The following is a 20,049-nucleotide window of genomic DNA, read 5'->3' on the forward strand; positions in this document are numbered from 1 at the left end:
CAATTGGCTGAACAAGAAGTAGGACCGAGTGGACTTGTAGGCTCTGAAGTTTTACATTCTTTTGTTTTGGAGTGCAGTTATGTAAAAAAAAATATATCTGTAAGTTGCAATTGCATGACAAAGAGATTGCACTGCAGTACTTGTATGAGGTGAATTGGAAAATACTATTTCTTTTGTTTATCATTTTTACAGTGCAAATATTTGTAATAAAAATAATATACACTTAGATTTCATTTACAACACAGAATTACAACACAGTCAACCTTTGGAACTCCTTGCCAGAGGATGTTGTGGAGGCCAAGTCTAAAACAGGGTTCAAAAATGAACTAGATAAGTTAATGAAGGATAGGTCCATCAATGGCTATTAGTGGGGTTGGACAGGGATGGTGTCCCTAGCCTCTGTTTGCGAGAAGCTGGGAATGGGTGACAGGGATGGATCACTTGGTGATTACCTGTTCTGTTCATTTCCTCTGGGGCACCTGGCATTGGCCACTGTCGGAAGACAGGCTATTAGGCTAGATGGACCTTTGGTCTGACCCAGTATGGCCGTTCTTATGTTTTTAGAATACAATACATATGAAAATGTAGAAAAAACATCCAAAATATTTAATACATTTCAATTGGTGTTCTATTGTTTAACAGTGTGATTTAAACTGTGATTAATCACACATATATGCGCGCACTGTCCCCCTTCCCCCATAATAGGCTATAGCCTGGTTATGAGGATACTCACTTCTGATCCAGGAGACAGGTTCAAGTCCCTTTTCTGAATCAGACAAATCAGGGACTTGAATCTGGATCTCACATAACCCAGGTAACCACTGGGCTATTGGCGATTCTGGGGAAACTCATGCTCTCTCTCATCAGATGTTCCTTCCTAGATATGAAAAACTTTTATGAAAAGTTTTATGAAAAATAATAAGTTTCGGTTGCCATGGAAAACTTATGCTGAAATATTCCCAACCTGTTCTAACTATAAAAGAGTAAGAAATCCCCTTAAACTGATAGGCTACTTGTACCTTGGGTCCATGTGTGAAGGAGTAGTCAGTATTTGCAGTTTAGGATATACAGAAACAAAAGGAAAAGAATAATAGACTCTACAAGCTCTTCCTTGCTGTCTATCTTCAGAAGTCTGGAACCAAGGGAAAAGCAGTACGCTTTATGTGCAAGCCAAGGTTTTATTTGGTAACAGTCCTTTCCATGCTGTATCCAGTTCTTTGGGTAAAGTGTGCACTCTTTTGCTTCAGAAGAAAATACCTATTTAGGTATATCAGGTAGATCAGATTTCTGTGTTGTTGAGTGTGATGCAATTTGAGACCTGGGTCTTCTGATCCACAAACCCTCCTGAGACCTGCTTGTAGAACTCTTCATTTCTCATATTTTACTTTTTGACTTTGCCATTTGCAACATAATTATAACTAGTGAAGAGCTGAGAGTGGGTCATTTTCTTTATACCCCAAGAGTAATGTTTGAAGTTTTGTTTTGTTGTATTCTGGATGCTATGGGTAAGGATGAAGCTGACACTGCCCGATGCAGGGCTAATTAATTAGTTAACATCCTGACAGACCCCACACCAGAGTCCTTGCAAGAAATGCACATGGACGCAGGCACCATAAGTACATGGGAACATGCATACGGGGCATCCAGGCTACAGTATTGCTGCTCTCTCAGAGAAATAGTACATGTTCATAGCATATCAGAAGTTTGGCAAATTCTGCCCAAGATGTTTTCCCCATAAGTGAAGCACTATGGTAACTGATATATTAAGTTAGCAAAAATGATAAACAGGGATCCTAGTGACCCATTTGCCATGGGAAAATGCAGAGTTTGTATTTTTACAGAGAATCTTTAGTTTTTACATTTTATGAAAAAATAAAAACATATTAACTCCAGTGGATCGCCATTTGTCTGATCTAATTGGGACTGGAGCCAGATCGGATAAGCAAAAATTCATATAATCTGGAGACTGGGGAAAGAGCTTCAGCCCCGGGCAGGGATGTGCTCGCTGCCACTTCCCGCAGCTCCCATCGGCTGGAACAGTGAACAGCGGTCAGTGGGAGGTACAGAGGTACTGTGGATGGTCAACATAAACAAAATGTCTAGGGGCCCGCCAGCGGATTACCCTGATGGGCCATGTGCCAAAGGTTGGCGACCCCTGTTATAGAGTCAAATCTCCAATAGAAGGAGAGTAACAAAAAATCACTAAAGAAAAACCTTTACTAAATCTCTCTCTCTCTCTCTCACTCTTTACATACATAAGTTTATTTATAACCAGACATGCCAAACCCATGAAAAAAACACAGAAATTGGGCTTGGTTTTGGTTTAATTGGCTTGTGAGTTGCTTGGTGGCTCTTTTTGGCTTTTAGCTTCTGCTTGCCCCCCCCTTGTCTCTGCTTGCTGGAAGCCGATCAAAAAGAAGAAGCAACAAGCTACAAGTCAAACAAAGGCAAGAGAAAAGCAGGGGCAAGGGGGGAAGAGAGTCAGGGGTGCACAGCAGACCCACCATAGTCCCAGACTGTACGCTGGGGGGAATCTAATCACATAGAGTGTTGGGGTTCTTAGGGATTGGCTTGTTTTGGCCTTGTTTTGAAAAGGATTTAGCTTGATTTTTGGCTTATTGTGAAGGTCGGGGTGCTTATTTACCATGTGAAAGTTGGCAACTGTGTTTATAACCCTTGAAACAATCATGAATATCATCAACATTCCTTGTTCAAAGACAACACTTTCGGGGGGCGGGGGGGGGAGTTCCCCAAGTTCCAGTACTTATTATCACAAGCTCATATGAAAAATATAAGTATGCATTCACACATACATCCTTTGGGAGGATTTACCTTTCTCAGTCTTTATGGAATGGTGTCCAAATCCTCTATAGATCTCACCTGTTTTCATAGGCTACTTACTGGACCAGGACCCATTCATAGTACGGCTAGAGGAGGAGGTAGTGGTGCTGTGTGCCTCCTAACTTTTAGACCAGTGGTTAAAGTACTGATTTAGGATACTGGTGAAACCTGGCCCCATCTCTGCAGAGGTGGGGGGAAAAGGACCTGAGGAAGGGATCTCCCATTTCCCAAGAGAGTACTCCAACCACTGAGTTATGGGATATTCTGATGTGGAGGAAGGTCCCTCTGTTACCTGGGGTTCTTTCAACTCAAAGCTCTTGGTAACTTTCTGCGAGGCGGTGTCAGTAAATAAATCAATGGAGACACACCCGGCCATCCCACCAATAGATGGCTGGCACAAACAGGACAATACAAGAGTGCTCTCCCTTAAAGCTATATTTTACTTAGTCTCAATCACTTATACACATCCACAACAGATTAGTAAAACACTCCAGAAATCCCAGATTCATATTTACCCAGGCTCTTGAGGAGGTCTCAGGTGGATAACTGCAGGCGTCCAGAGGCCAGCCGGTTGTCTGCCGGGGAACTTGAGAGGTATTCAATTGTCCATCAAGCTCAGATTTCCTCCTCTTTTTATATCCAACTTGTTAGTATCGCATAGCTTGTTCATTATCAAAATGGCTGAATAGAACCTAAGTTAAGTGTGGAGATGTCCAGCCTGTCAGGTGGGCAGTTTCCCATCTGTCAGGCAGGGAATTTTCTACCAGTTAACCAACTACATAGCAATAGCTAACTATTGCTAGACTTTCCATCTTGAAAAACCACATGCTTTGGGAAAACAACTCAAGTCAGGAGGGCACAGGGACATGTTTACTCCTCTAGGTCACTCACTTCCCCCTCCCCTTCTGGTCTGTTAGTTGTGCTAAGGTTTCAGAAAGGCCTCCTCTTAGCTGCTTTCAGCAATAAGCATAACAATTGGTATTCCAGCTGCTGGCAGTAGTTTAAACATGTTACTGGGCTCTGGGCTACCAAAAATCTGCTCCTACACCTCATTCTCTTGTGTTGAAGCTCTTTAACTGTGGCAAAATAATGAACAAGCAATTGGAGCAGGGGGATTGGACCCAGTGTCTCTCACCCCCTATGTGAGTCCCCTTACCACAGGACTACAGTCATTCTCACACTCTTGTGTTGGCCCAGTGGTATCTTCACTATTTAGACAAAGTTGGAACAGCTTCAACAGGAGATAACGAGGGAGCTCTATATCAGCATATTCCACAGCTCTGGTCAGAGCACTTGCCCCAGAACTGGGAGACCACCTGTTCAGAACTTTTCTCCCACTTCATCAAAGGGAGGGATTGAATGTGGATCTCCCACATCCCAGTGAGCACTCTGATCCTTGGGCTAAAAGTTATAAGGTCTTTTCCTCTAACCATTTGGTGTGAAATGAGGCAGGCACCTGACTCATTTTAACGAGAAATTACCTAGGCACCTAAGCCACCTGACTCCAGGAGAGGGGTTCCTATGTGTGGATCCAGGGCTGGCTCTACAGTTTTTGCTGCCCCAAGCAGTGAAAAAAACTGCCGCCATGGGCGGCAAAAGGAAGAAGCTGCCACTGATTTGCCGCTGCGGTGGGCAGAACACAGAAGCTGCCGCCGAATAGCCGCCACGGCCGGAGGAACTGCTGCCCCTTTCTAACTGCTGCCCCAAGCACCTGCTTGGAACTCTGGTGCCTGGAGCCGGCCCTGTGTGGATCGCTAGCAGAGATAGGCACCTCTCTGAAGCCAGAATTTAAGCATCTATCTCTGTGAGAGGGACAGAACTTAGCACACACCCCTCTTATCAACATCTCCCATTGGGGAGCTTAGGCTGCTCCCTGCCTACCATGCTGTCTTCCATAGATTGCATTCTAAGGTGTCTGTCTCTCCCTATTCATTGTACAGGGAGCCTCGTTGCCTGGCTCAGGCTTTATGGATCCTAGTGTTGTTTCTGTGGTTTTTCTAGACACCTTAAAGTTTGGTGCTATGGTGCTCAGCATCACAACACCTAAGTCCCTTTGTGGATCTGGACATGTGTGCCTCAGTTTCCTGTCTATAAAATGGGGGTAATGATGCTGGTCTCACACTGGGAGATCTGAGACATGGTGATTGTTGCAGAGGTTTTCTGGGTTGAGTGCTGGCTTTTTAAGGCTTGGACAGAATTCTGTTCTTTCAATTCCTGGAAACATTTGCCTGTTTTCCACTCAAGGTGTGGAGGAAATCCAAGCCAGGATCTATATGAAATAAACCAATAGCAATCAGTTCACCCCTGTACATGCTTTACTTTCCTTGTTTTCCCCCCACTCTCTTTCATTCAACTCATCTTTGTCCAAGGAGTCAGGGGAAACTTACTGGCTCGAATGAAACAATTAAATGGTACTGCTGCACACATGTACTTATATGGCCATGGTCTGAGACAAGTACATACATTTTTTGTTTATTTGAATGATTCCTTTGGGTGGATCATTAGCAGTAAGAATCAAATCTAGGATGGGTGGATCTTAATCCATGAGCCTCTAGTGTCTAACCTAAAAGACTCAGCTCTGTTTGTCCAGGCCATAGCAGGATCATCAATCTCCAGCTGGTCTAGCCACTACCAGAGGGGGATAGCACCACATTCAGCAATCATGGCTTACACTGGGACTTCTTTAAAGTTATCCTGGGGAACTCTGCCTTGATGGATTCTTCTCTCCATTTGTAGCCAAAGGAAGGGCTGGGTAAGAGACCACATTCTCCAGTAAGAGCTCTCTTCCAATTTCATCAGAGCAGTTGTTCTCAGGCTATTTACCATTGTGGGCTGCATATACAGCTCTCTCTGTGTTACATGGGCCATATCCACACACTATATACACACACACACACACACATATATACACACATACATACATATACACGCAAACACACTGTCATAACTATAAAGGGAAGGCTAACCACCTTTAAAGCCCTCCTGGCCAGACGAAAAAAACCTTTCACCTGTATAGGGTTAAGAAGCTAAAGGTAACCTCGCTGGCACCTGACCAAAATGACCAATGAGGAGACCATATACTTTCAAAGCTGGAGGGGGGTGGAAAAAAAAGGGTTCTCTCTGTCTGTGTGTTTTTCTTCTTGCCAGGACCAGAACAGGAATGCAGGTCAGAACTCTGTAAAGGGTTAATAAACAATCTAGTTAGATATGTGTTATATTCTGTTTTGTTTAAATGGCTGATAAAATAAGTTGTGCTGAATGGAATGTATATTCCTGTTTTTGTGTCTTTTTGTAACTTAAGAATTTGCCTAGAGGGATTCTCTATGTTTTGAATCTGATTACCCTGTAAGGTATTTACCATTCTGATTTTACAGAGGTAATTCTTTTACTTTTTCTTTAATTAAATTTCTTCTTTTAAGAACCTGATTGTTTTTTTTTTCATTGTTCTTAAGATCCCAGGGTTTGGGTCTATGTTCACCTATGCAAATTGGTGAGGATTTTTATCAAGCCTTCCCCAGGAAAGGGGATGTAGGGCTTGGGGGGAAAGACGTTTCCAAGTGGGCTCTTTCCCTGTTATATATTTGTTAGATGCTTGGTGGTAGCAGCAATAAAGTAATAAAGGTAAAATAGTTTGTACCTTGGAGAAATTTTAACCTAAACTGGTAAAAATAAGCTTAGGGGGGTTTTCATGCAGGTCCTCACATCTGTACCCTAGAGTTCAGAGTGGAGAAGGAACCTTCACACACACACAACCTCTATGGTCCTGAGGATGTCACATGGGCTGCAGCTGTGTGCTGATTGAGTTGCAAGTGGCCCACAGGCCATGGGTTGAGAACCACTACATCAGAGTAAGGTCTCTAGTAAGAAGTGATCTAAATCTGCTCCATGGTTTCCTTTCTGATTGTTGTTAGGTGGCATAATGATATTGGGGACGGGGAGTTAAAGAGGACCTCTCAAAGCCAAAGTAGTAATTACCAAAGAATTAGAACATTGTTTCAGTTGTTTAATAGTAAGTCTTCAAATATGGACATAATAGGTAAAAAAAATATATTCTTGGTACAGGACAAGAAAAAAAATCAGAATTAGAAGCAAAAAAAAAGTTTCTGTATAAAAAATGATATATTGGCAACAGGAGATAAGAGAGTTCTCCATGTGAGATGGGTGAATCCTGGGGACAGTAGCCTCAAGCTGGCTCTACAGCAGTGTCACATTCTGCAGGCTGGTCTGGATTTTGGAGCAGATGAACAGTAGCAGCAGCAAGGGCCAAGAACAGAAGGCTGGTTGGTGAAGTGGAGTGTGATTATTGTTCCTCCCACTGAAAGAGGAGCCATCTCCTTCTATAATAGCTTACAAGCACTTTCTGAGCACAGAGAATTTTAACAGCTTAGTAGGGACCCTGTCCTGTTTTGTGCTCTGCTGAAACAGGACCACAATGCTCAAAACTTAAATAACTTATGTCAGAGTTGGATGACTTAAGTTGGACTCCATACTCAGCTCCATACAAGATGGAGCCTTATAAATATAGGCAACAGTAGCAACTGGATACTCCAAAATAGCACCTCATATGTTCATTCTTGTGCCATTACAGAAGACTTTAGCTAAACAGACCCTTTTCACACACACAGAAGTTTAGGCCTTCACAAGAATAGCCCAAGGCTTTTCCATTTTTCAGTGTTGCACAATATGGACCGTGGTAACTTCTCAGATTTGGAAACCTGGGATGGAGAGACATTTTACTGTCAGCCAAACAAGTCACATATCAAAAACCATAAATAGTTACCATGATAACACAGGTATAATTGTGATGAGCAGAGTAGCTTTTCAAAAATATGGAAGTGAGGTTATGAGAACAGTAAACTAGTTATGTTGACTAGAGTGAAGTACAGGGCAGAGGGATGCTAATGCCCCTTATTCCTGACCTCCAGCATCCACAGTTATTTAGGCCCTGGTATTCAACAGTGTTTTTTCCAAACACTTCACAGACCTGACCTGCACAACCTTTCAGTGTTCAGCTCAGAAAAAAAAATGTAGAAAGTTATTAAGTGGAATTGTACCTACAATTTTTTTTCCTTAGAAATTATTGGCAGATGAAAAAACAAAACAAACACACACCTGTTGTTTCCTGAACCTCAGGACTACAGTTGGGGAAGGGAGGGAGAAATCAGGAAAAAAGTCAAAGTTGTTTCCATTTTACAGGGCTCAAAGCCAATCCATTTGGGGGTTTTCCAAATTGTTGGTGAAGTTATCAGAATGCTTCTTCAAAAAATTATCAGTGAATGGGACATTAAAAAAAGCGTAAGCAAAAAAACCCCTATTTCCATGGGAAGTTGAGATTAAAAGTATCAGAAAAAGCAAACATTTTCAAAGACAAGTGTTTTACAACAAAAATTGTTTTAAAATGCCATTTTAGATTTAAAATTTTTCTTTCAGCCAGTTCCGTCCAGGACATATTCCACCCTTCTCTGCTACTAGGCACAAACTGGGAGGCAGGATGATTTATGCTACATTGTAGTCCTGATCCAGTGAATCACACACACACACACACTTCTGAGGTCAGACTTCAGAAATGGCTCTCCCCTTGGTGTTTGCGCCCTGTAAAAATTCTGCAATAAATACACAGGGAAATAGTAGCAAAGTCTTACACATCAGTGGTGAGAGCAGTACCATCTTCCCATTGCCAGTAACCTTTGGTGTCATTATACAATAATCCCATCCAGTAACGAAAACTTGTCAGTGGTTTTATGAAGTCCTACGGAGGAGAAAAAAAGAGAGAGACAAAAATATGATAGAACTGGCAGAAATTTGACGGATAATTTTTTCCATTATATATACAGTTTCATCAAAATCAAAATGTTTCCCACAGATTCTTCAATACTAGCTTCATTTTTTTTTCATTTTCCATTTTAGTTTTTGAAACCTGAAAAGTTTGTTTTTTGATTATTGGTTTCCAGATTATCTCCCCTCTCCCCATCTCTACTCTTTTCCCCTCAGCACTTTCTTATTTTTCCTTCTTTTCCTCCCCATGTAAGAAGTGGGGAAGAAGTGAGAGTGAGAGAGAAAGTGAGGGGGAGAAGCAATGAAAAACCTCCCCCCTACAGTACCACCCATTTTTTTTGTTTTACTCCCCACTTTTCAAGTTGGAAAATAGATTGAGGTGGGGGGGGGGAGCAGAAAACCTATAAAACTAAGACACTGAAAAATGATTTTTGTTGTGGTTAAAAAAAAAATCAAACTAGCATTTCAATTTAAAACTAAATCATTTTCTTTCACAGAAAAATGAAAATGAATTTTTTAAAATAAAATAGTTTTATTCAAAAATTTGGAAATAATTTTTTACCATCTCTTAATAAAAAGAACACAACTCAGTCCCCTGCTTCTGCCCTTCCTATAGTTATATGGATTTGAAGGAAAGGAATATGGTTAATGTTCTATGTAGGTCCGACTGCCAGCTGGCCAATCACAGAATTCCTTACACCCAGAAAAGGGGCCATAATGTGTGTGTGGGGGGTTGTTTTATAAAGACACTTTTCCCTAGTATACCTCCCCTCCTCTCCATGAAAGAATACAATAAAGGTACAGTGATTCCAACGTAGGGGGGTGCATGGGAGCCCTTTGGTAACCAAATCTATGCTCCAGATTGTTGAGGGACGTGAGGCATTCCCTCCCTTAGGAGCAGTGTACACTATGGGTGTACCATTAATAGCCAACTAACTCTGAGGGGTCAGATCATAATTGAAACAGATACCTAGATTGCTAACACATTGCCAGAGATAATGTGGGCTTGTATATACAAACACTTAGTTCACTGCAAGCTGGGGTGTAAAACCTATCCCGCACTAGCCTGCTGAGCAGAAAGTGTCCATGTGGAACCTGCTGCCATGCACTCAAAATTGCCTAGTGCACTTTAATCTACTCCACTTTCAAAGCAGGCTTAATCAAAGCACACTTTGGAATGAATGAGCCAGCTCTACTAACCACAAAGGCAGTGTGAGTGTAAACCCCTGCAAATATTCCTCCACCCTTCTGGCTCTCTAGCATAGCAAAACATATTAACCCCCAAATTACAAAGCTCTGCCCAGTCCCATCCACAAACAAGAATCCTTAATTGCAGTGCTTTTAACTTGAGTTGTCTGGTCTGCCAGGGTGCATAGGCTAAAGCTTGAGTTAATACAACTCATCTGCTGCCAACATGATGACTCTAATGTGGATGCAGGCTAGCTCCCACTTCCTAGTGGGAAGGCATTAGAGAACAATTTTCCCCATGTGCCTAGAAAGAACAGACAAGTTCTCCCACAATTCACTGGGAAAGAACTCAGAGCAACTCAGCATACTGCAGTGCTAAGAATCATGGGATACACCCCCAGAAGTCTTGGTGGTACATATAGGGGAGTTCAGTGCTAGTGTGAACACAGCAGCTCCAGTGTAATTTCACACTGTGTCTGCTCTCACTCCAGTTAGGCTAACTCAAGAGAAATAACTCAAGTGTAGATAACTTGTGTTAAAACTGCAGTGAAGCCATACTCTCAATTCCTTTAACTGCTTAAATCAGTGATGATTCTAAATTCTTTCCACTTCTCCAATATACAAAGTTAGCTAAGGGCCCCTTCGGAACTGAGGATATAGCTGATATGGATGAGGGACTCATATTATGCCAATGTCCATATCATGAGTAGAAAAGGTACTGTTATCAAGACAAATCTTATTTTCCAAGGCTATCAAGGAGGGATGAATGGAGAGTGATAAGTTAATAGCCCTGAGGGGTTAGAACAATTTTATTGACAGGTTTGAGAATAGCAGCTGTGTTAGTCTGTATCCGCAAAAAGAAAAGGAGTACTTGTGGCACCGTAGAGACTAACAAATTTATCTGAGCATAAGCTGTAGCTCACGAAAGCTTATGCTCAAATAAATTTGTTAGTCACTAAGGTGCCACAAGTACGCCTTTTCCTTTGACAATTTTATTGTTTGTATTAGTCAAATTTGTAGATTTGGTATGTATTTTCACCATAAAATAATATAGCAGTCAGACACATCAATATAACCTCTTCCTCTCCCATCTTTGACAAATCAGTTATTTGTAGTTTGGGATATACAGGAATTCAAAAGAAATGAAATAGACTCTACCAGCTCTTCCTTGCTGTCTATCTTCAGCAGTCTGGAGCCCAGGGAAGAGCAATATTCTTTACACACAGACCAAGATTTTATACCAGATGAAAGTTCATAACAGTCCTTCCCATGCTGTATCCAGTTCTTTGGACAAATGATGCACTTGTCTCCTTCATGAGAAAATATATGTGCAGAGGGTCAGAACTGAGTGAGAGTCAGTTAGACATTAGGTTCTCTTTCCAACAAATCCACCTGAGAGCTGATACTGATATTTCATCCTCTGACTCTACAATGTCTAGTATAGTCAAATATACCAATTTATTTTCCTTAGAAATTTTAAAAATCATTTTTCAAAGTTTCCTGAGAATATTTTTATTCTCCCTCCCGCCTTCCCCTTCTCTCCCACATTTGTAGTGTCAAAAATATTAAAAGGGACAATGAGTGGGTAAATGAAGAGATAGCAAGATAACAAGGGAAATGATTGCACATTAAAAAAAGAATGTTTATAATTTTTCATAAAAAATGAAACATTTCAAATAAATCTGTAATTCTGAGAAAACTGTTAACAGAGAAAGAAGCTAGGTGAGGTAAAATCTTTTATTGGACCAACTTCTGTTGGTGAAAGAGAGAAGCTTTCGAGCTACACAGCTTCTTCTTCGTCATCTTAAAAAGCAGCTCATTGCAGCTTGAAACCTTGTATCTTTCACCAGAAGGAACTGGTCCAATAAAAGATTATGGGCAGCACATATAAGAGGTTAAACCTCCGCAAAATAAAAAAGGCTGGCCATGCAGGGGGCAAATGCCAGATGCGGGTTACCTCCCTTTGGAGGTGTATTGGCCTGTCTCCTCTGCACCCTGGGAGCAGGAGCGCTGGAAGCTACCTAGAAGGGGTGGGGGTGGGGACGACACCAGCACCATGTCCCTATCCCCCCGATCTGCCCCTCCTCTGCTGGGGGGAGGATTGAGTAGCATGAAGCCCTCCCTGCACCCCCAGTGCTGCACTGCCCACCTGCTTTCCCCCACCCTTCAGCTGCAGTGTTTCCCCTCCTGCCCATGTGTGTGTGGACCTGGGCACATGTGCTCCCCCTCAGAGGTCCTTCCCCTTCCTACATCAGCATGCACTGGGCTGATGGGCCTTCTTGTCCCTCTACCTGCCTTTCCACACACCCCCAGTGCAGTTCTCTGTCTTCACCCCCATAGTTTGGTCATGTCCTGCATCCTGGCTGTTCTCTGCTCCTCCCCATATTCCCCCTATGGGATCTCCTCCCTTCTGCAGTTGTTGCTGGTTCCTCTGACACACCCACCTGCCCCCAGTTCTTTGTTGCTCCCTGAGCGAGTGGGTCTTCGGGGGGAGGAAGAAGCCTGGGCATGTCTTGTGGGAAGGGCAGAGGGGGACAGGGCCACAGCCTGGGCGCCAGTGGGCCCCCCACTTCTAGGGAGCTTCTGGCTCTCCTGCGTGTAGCCTCTCCAAATGAAAGACTCATGTGCCACTATGTAAAAGATGTTACCTCACCCACCTTGTCATTGTAATATCTTGGGACCAACGCAGCAACATTACTGCAAACAGTTAAAAAGAGAGGCAATTATCCACCACAAAATGGTGGAGGGAATTTTTTTATCAGCTTTAGTTCATAGATATTTAGGTCAGAAGGGATCATTATGATCATCTAGTCTGACCTCCTGCACAACGCAGGCCACAGAATTTCACCCACCACTCCTGCAAAAATCTCTCACCTATGTCTGAGCTATTGAAGTCCTCAAATCGTGGTTTAAAGACTTCAAGGAGCAGAGAATCCTCCAGCAAGTGACCCGTGCCCCATGCTACAGAGGAAGGCGAAAATCCTCCAGGCCTCTTCCAATCTGCCCTGGAGAAAAATTCCTTCCCAAATATGGCAATCAGCTAAACCCTGAGCATATGGGCAAGATTCACTAGCCAGATACTACAGAAAATTCTTTCCTGGGTAACTCAGATCCCACCCCATCTAATATCCCATCACAGGCCATTGGGCCTATTTACCATGAATATTTAATTACCAAAACCATGTTATCCCATCATACCATCTCCTCCATAAACTTATCGAGTTTAATCTTAAAGCCAGATAGATCTTTTGCCCCCACTGCTTCCCTTGGAAGGCTATTCCAAAACTTCACTCCTCTGCTGGTTAGAAACCTTCATCTAATTTCAAGTCTAAACTTCCTGGTGGCCAGTTTATATCCATTTGTTCTTGTGTCCACATTGGTACTGAGCTTAAATAATTCCTCTCCCTCTCTGGTATTTATCCCTCTGATATATTTATAGAGAGCAATCATATCTCCCCTCAACCTTCTTTTAGTTAGGCTAAACAAGCCAAGCTCCTTAAGTCTCCTTTCATAAGACAAATTTTCCATTCCTCGGGTCATCCTACTAGCCTTTCTCTGTACCTGTTCCAGTTTGAATTCATCCTTCTTAAACATGGGAGACCAGAACTGCACACAGTATTCCAGGTGAGGTCTCACCAGTGCCTTGTATAACGGTACTAAAACCTCCTTATCCCTACTGGAAATACCTCTCCTGATGCATCCCAAGACGGAATTAGCTTTTTTCACAGCCATATCATACTAGTTATTAGTACTTAGCTAAGATTGTGTCATTTTCCTTGGAAAATTGCTTAGCACACTATACACCAGGAACAGGTACAGTCTAGACACCATATGTCCTCATGTACTTGATGTAACATGCAGACAGCACTCTCAAGATGTTTGCTACTCTCTTACAGTGGTGGTTCATGTTTACAGTATGGACAGTGTCCTCCCAACCTGTCAATCTTGTTATGTTACAGACAGACCATCTCACCACAGATGACCTGAAAATAAAGCACTGTACCTGACATATTAGGTTAGTAATAATGACAGCTGATGTTTACATAGCAATTTCCAAACAAAGACCCCAAACTGCTCATTACATTTTTATAAAGGGACAATGAGTTGAAATAACTGTTAAAGAACACAGCTGTGCTATATTTGAGAATGAGAATTTGCTTATGTCAGACTGTAAAGAGTAAACTGTACCTAATTAGGCACAAGGTAGTTAGTCAATATTTTTTAGCCAAATGTTAACCTGGCAGGATACTAGAACAATCTTCCTGTTTATCAGGTTTGGGGGAAATGGGTCTGGTTTTGTTGCAGGAGATCTCAGGATTTCTTGTTTTCCTAGCCCATGTGAAAGACACTCCCTCCAGCATCACAGTGCTCCCTACAACACTGCTTAAATACAAAAACAGTCCCTACCCCATAATGCATAAGTAAAGGGGTGGAAAGTTAATGGGAGGATGTAACCATGAGAAACTTCTCCCACCCCCTCCAGCTATCAGACAAGTATGTTCAGCTATGCCAGGTCTCTTCCAAGCAGGTTTGTTCTCTTGCACGAGTGAGTAAACAAACAGAAAATCATCTTTTAACTCACTCTTTGTTCTCAGGCTTTTGGGCCACCCCTCCCCGAGTCTCCAGCAGCTTGCACCAGGCAGCTTCCCAGCTCTAGTCAGCTCAGTTCCCTTCTTAGAGCAGTGGACTCAGGGGTGGCTCCCTGAGCACTTAGTCCTTTACTTTGGGACTCACCGCAGGAGCTAGTGCTACTCTACCCTGGCTTTCCATCCATAGGCACTGCCTAGCCCAATCACTCTCTCCTCTGCTTGGCCGTTAGTCAACCTTTATAGTCCCAGATGCACCCCAGCCCCTTCTAATTGGCTGGATTAGGCTCACCTACTGTGACACAGGGGCACTACGCCTGGTCTAGTGACCGGGACCAGCTACTCTGTGACAGGAGAACAAAGAGGAGGCATCCTGTGGTTATGGGAAGTGAAGAGAAGCAGTTGGGTGTGCTGGAAGGGGAGGAGTGAGGGGCTGAAGCAGAGGAAGTGGAAGTTTAAATTGCCCACTCCCCCAGAACACCAGGCTGCCCTTTCAAGTTTTCATTCCCTTTCTAGTGAGAGAGACAAACTGTGAACTGGTCAGTATGCTAAGATTATATAAGGCAAATTGTAGAGCTGGTTTGAAATTATCCATTGAAATGCGTGATGGAAAATTCCCCAAAAATCAGTTTACTCTGGAAAATGTTGAATTTGCTGAAATTGCATGTGCAAATAGCTGACTGAAGCACACAGAGGCTTGCTACATTAAGAGTCCCCAGTTCAGGAAAGCTGAACATGTTACAACATTCTTATGCCCAATCTACAATTAGAAAATTAAGTCAGTTTAACTATGTCACTCAGGGGTATTAAAAATCCACATCCCTGAACAGCATAGTTAAAGGTCAGTGGAAGAACCTAGCTACCATCTCTCTGGGAGGTGGATTACCTCCACTGAGGGGAGAACGCCTCTCGTTGGCATAGGCAGTGTCTTAATTGAAGAACTACAGTGGCGCAGCTGTAGCATTTTAAGTATAGACATACCCTTAGTTATTTTGGCCCCAATGCAGCAAAGCTCCTAAGCACATGCATACATTGCACTGAAATTAATGGGACTGACCCACATGTTCAAGTGCTTTGTTTAATAAGGGCCATAATGACTGAGAAACTATTTGCAACAAACTCATATTGCTTGTGACTAGAAATCCACCATTTGAATGCTACTCTCCAGAGGTGAACAGCTGGTGAGTTAATTCTCCTCAATCTCTCTGTTCATTAGCAGCTGACGTTGATTAAGAATCATATTCTGTGTTGAGATAGGATTTAAGGTTCCTGTATGGAGTAGGTAGAAAAATATTAATGGAATAATTAATTCAAGAGTTTTTTATAATATTTTAAAAAAGCAACCCAGATTTTTCTTCATTTTCATCCAACTTTCTTCCTGCAACACATAATGGGATAAGTCTCTGCTGGCAAAATACCATAGACTTCAATAGAGTTATGCCAACAGAAAATGTAGGCCCTTATGTATGTTATCAACTGTTTGGCCCTTTCCTTGAAGAAAGTGAACACAAGGAGCACATTGACAAACTTTCCTTGTTCCTATACAAAAGTAAAGCATTCTAATTAATTTAAAATGTCACCACGGGGACTACAGAAGTGCTGGAAGCTATTAGAATCAGATCATGGTGTAGACGCTGCTCTCTTTTGCCACTCTGGTAGTCCAAGAGGGTGGAAACTGGCTTCTAGGGATATCCTTTGAGTGAGGGATCCTCTGCTGGCAAACACCATGTTCAAGCCCTGGCATGGGGTATGTATTTTAAGAGAGAGTGGGAGGGGCCACAGAATCCAAGATGCCCTTAACACCCCCAGGACTGGGGCCTGTGTAAAACCAGCACCAGGATTAGGAGCTGTAACTGGCTCCTGATCACCACCACCAAGTCCAGCAGAGACTGGGGGGTTGGGTGATTTGGGTTATATTTCTCTGGTTAGAAAACATACTCATTGGCGCTAGTTGATTTTTTTAAAAAATTGAATTTCAAAAAATGAGGGAAATTTAGAAACAAAAAATAACTAATTTTTCCACTTTTTTCATGCCATTTCAGAAGTTCTGTTGAAAATTACCAAGACTAAAGCTAAATACAAGAAACACAGTTGTCTGCCAAAGGCAAGGTCCTGTACCTTTTGACTGCAAAGTCTTCAAGAAATTAATATTCTCGGTTTGAAGATAATCTCTCTCCCTTGTGAGGTTTTCTAGGATTTCCTGTAGCTCATGAGTTTGGTGTTCCAAGATAATTTGCTGGCAGGTAAGATTTTCCAGAATTCCCTGCTGCTGGCTGAAGTTTTGCTGCCATCTGCAAACTAGATGGAAAAAGAGAAAATAACATCCCAATGGCTTGCAAGATAGAAGAACAAAGAGATATAAGTTTATTATTTCCAGTTCCAATTATTTTTGATGTTAAAGAAATAATTTAAAAAAATACACTAATAAGATTCTTCTTTCATTTTAAAAATCTTTTTAATGTTCAAGGCCTGTTCAAGAAAATCTGGGGTCTCCTGTGAAGCCATATGCTTGGATGCCCTGAATGGAAAGGCCAATGCTCAGTGTGCGATCTTCCCTGACACATCTACCCCAAACTTCCATACCTTGTCATTTATGGGGAGAATAGGAAATGATTTCAGACATGCTATGTCTATTTGTGGAGAGAGTTAAGGGAATACTGGATAAAAGTTTCCTTTTAAGTAGGCAAGGCTGACAAGCAACAATGTGCCCCAATAAGGGCCATGATAAAGGGGGAGCCATCCCAGTTCCATGGGGGCTCAAATTGTTACTACAGAGTTCTGTCACCACAAAGATTTTCATACTACACAGTATGGAGTAGCAGAGCATGAGCAGTGATTAGCACAATAATATTTTCTGTCTCTTAGATGGGATCTCCAGGGACCCCTGTGCCACTCTAGGTTTAGTAGCTTTGTCTGAATTGGCCTTCTGCAAATGTAGTGTTACTGAAAGATGATAAACTGCCAACCTGAACTGCAGGGGTCATCACTGCTTATCCATGGCACTGGTAAAGTACCGACACTGCCGGCTTCACTGCATTGCCCCATGGACGTGCCTCCTCTTTGTTTTGGAGAGAACACCATTTGGTATGAGAGATGAGTTGTTTCCAAGACCTATTCACATTTTAGTCTTCCTGCAGAGACTGTGAAGCATGGAGATGATCACCTCCAGCTCTGGTGCTGGTTGATGAGATGGACACCTGGTCACTGGTATCCACCTGTTGTGTATAGTCTTATAGTTGGACTGTAAGCTTGTTGGGGCAGAGGCTGTCTTTTTGTTATATAGTTGTATAGCACCTAGCAAAATGAAGTGGGGCCTCTAGGTGCTACTGCAATGCTAATAATAAATAATTCATTTCACATCCAATTGCCAGCAGATGGCAACAATTTGTGCTTTTAATCTCTGAGTGACCTGGATTTGAATTTATGACCCAGAGATTAAAATCTATTTCATTACCAGTGTCATAAAGTAATGGGAGAGATGAGTTTCAGGACAACTGAAATATCAGGCTCAAGGTGTATCAAATTGGTCACTCAAAAATTGAGGCCCTCAAAATCAGTGACCGCTTTGAAAACTTGGGTTTTAGTGTCTTCTCTATAGTACTTACCCAGAGCACCCAAGACCCCTGATGTTACCAGCAAAGCCAGGCAGAGGATTCCAAAGATTACTGCAAAGGGCCTCCACAGAGGAGAAGACGAATCTAACAGAGAGAGCAGGAACAAAGACAGGCAAACTGAGTCCCTCTCCTGAGACTCAGGGGTCAGATTGGGGCTTCTCCAGTCTGTGGCAGATTCTCAAAGCCAGAACCCACCCAGCAATTCCCACAGAATATCAGACCAATAGTCCATCTAGTCCACTGTCTTGTCTTCAGGAGTGGCCCATATCAGTTCTTCAGAGTACAGTGTAAGTTCCCAATAATGGACAACTATGGAATAGGCTGCCCATACAGGAAGTTTCTTCCTAACCCCCAGCAGCTGGCTTATGCTGTGAAGCATTGAGGTGGATGTGAAATACAGCAACCTGCAAAATAAGAGCTTCTTTTGATTAGATGCTCAATAATTCTGACAACCAATAAGTGATTGGGGAAAACAGACTTCCTTTTTGACTGGTGAGTCTGTGAACTCTCCATCTGCATGATTATTTACTGATTTTGGATCCCAAGTCTCCCAGTAACATGACATTAGCAAGCACAATAGAGAGCAAACATAGAACTTTCCAACTCCTGAAATACCCCACTAGAAACAATGGACAGATAGTGGATGAAGAACTTTGACTATGGTCAGTATGGCCATATCACAACAAAGGTCTCCTCTCCAGCTCCAGCTTCCCACCCCCATGTGTCACTGCCCATTTGGAGTAGCAGTGGCAGGACAATCCAATCCCTTCTCAGACAGACAGGTCACCAGCAAAGACCCCCTTCTCTTTAGAAGGGTAAAATGTGGCTGCAGAGGGAGTTCCCAATGTTCACCCCAGCAACTAGTGCATCTGCTTAGATGGGCTGTCCAGCCAGCCCTACTTCACTCTTTCTTTTCTGGCACATGTAGACTCCGCGGCAGGGGTGGGGTTGAAGTGTATCTTCCAAGAGCAGTGGGCCTTGAAGTTAACACCCCATTGAAATGAATAGGGCAGCTCACACTTCTCAGAGCCATTGTTTCAAGTTCTTTGAGGATTCAGGCAGGTGTAAGTGCATTGGTTATGGCCAATTCACATTTTTAAGCCTTTTTCTTTTTTCACAAACATAAGAGCTAGAATTTTTTTTTAATTAAAGCTGGGATTCTACTGTAATCACATGACTCCAGGAGATGGGGTCCTAGGCATGGGCCTCTAGTGCCTATGTCTTAATATGGTCCTAATTAACACTCCAGCATGTATAGAGTAATAGCTTGTGATGCAAGGTACCTTTGTTCTTGGTGATCACAGCTCTCTGTCTGCTTTGCTGTTGAGTAGGAGTGTGAAATTTCAGTTCTGAGTAGGTCACCTCCTGCTCGCTCATTCTGGGGGGGATATAGGATAGAAAATTTAGACTCTTCTTTGGTGGACTGAGGTGGGTGATGGGGTTGAATGAGGAATTGACCTGACAGAGTTGTGTATTTCTGCCACAGAAAGCAAACAAATAAATAAATCACAATCCTTATTATGGCCTAATAGATTGGTCTATGGAAGCCAGAATATTGGGATGAGTTAAAATTTCATATTAAGCAGGGAGTTCAGTAGGTACTTCTTATCATTTTTATCTGCTTCCAGAAAATTTAGTTAAGCTGCAAAGAAAAGTTGTTAGAACATATCAATAGCTAAAGCCAAACAAACCTTATGTATACTGAAAAAAAGCAACCGGATTCCCTGCAACACCCCACCAAAAAACACAACTGTAAAGGATGATCGCACTCTCAAAAAATGTGTAAAAATGGCAGTTACCCAACCAATTCATTCTGTTGTGTGTATTTATCTGCTGTTTTTATTACCAAAAAAAGGTTTCACAGTTTTTACTCCTGCTCACCCTGCAGACCCAAAACAGCTCAGATGGGTTTTTCCTCATGCCACAATAGTCAACAAACTCAGGTTTTGAGTGAAAGGGCAAGAACCCTACACCAAAAATACCTAGCCCATGTTCTTCACAATTCATATCTAAGGACTGTCAGCAAGATTTCAGGTGCTCATATT

At 42.4% G+C, this 20,049-nt stretch overlaps 1 protein-coding gene across 1 annotated transcript; it reads right to left on the reverse strand.

Annotated features, from left to right (window-relative positions):
• Positions 1-7,435: 7,435 nt before the first annotated feature.
• On the reverse strand, positions 7,436-19,381 carry LOC311515860 (natural killer cells antigen CD94-like; the record flags this gene model as incomplete). The annotated part of the gene is made up of 6 exons (XM_084619306.1): positions 7,436-7,556; positions 8,484-8,590; positions 10,963-11,114; positions 16,509-16,688; positions 17,996-18,088; positions 19,288-19,381. The coding sequence occupies 6 exons, from the start codon at positions 19,379-19,381 to the stop codon at positions 7,436-7,438; spliced, it is 747 nt and encodes a 248-aa protein (XP_084475432.1).
• Positions 19,382-20,049: the final 668 nt, after the last annotated feature.

This window comes from Lepidochelys olivacea (assembly GCF_965140295.1).
Source record: "Lepidochelys olivacea isolate rLepOli2 genome assembly, chromosome: 1".
NCBI classification, from domain to species: domain Eukaryota; kingdom Metazoa; phylum Chordata; order Testudines; family Cheloniidae; genus Lepidochelys; species Lepidochelys olivacea.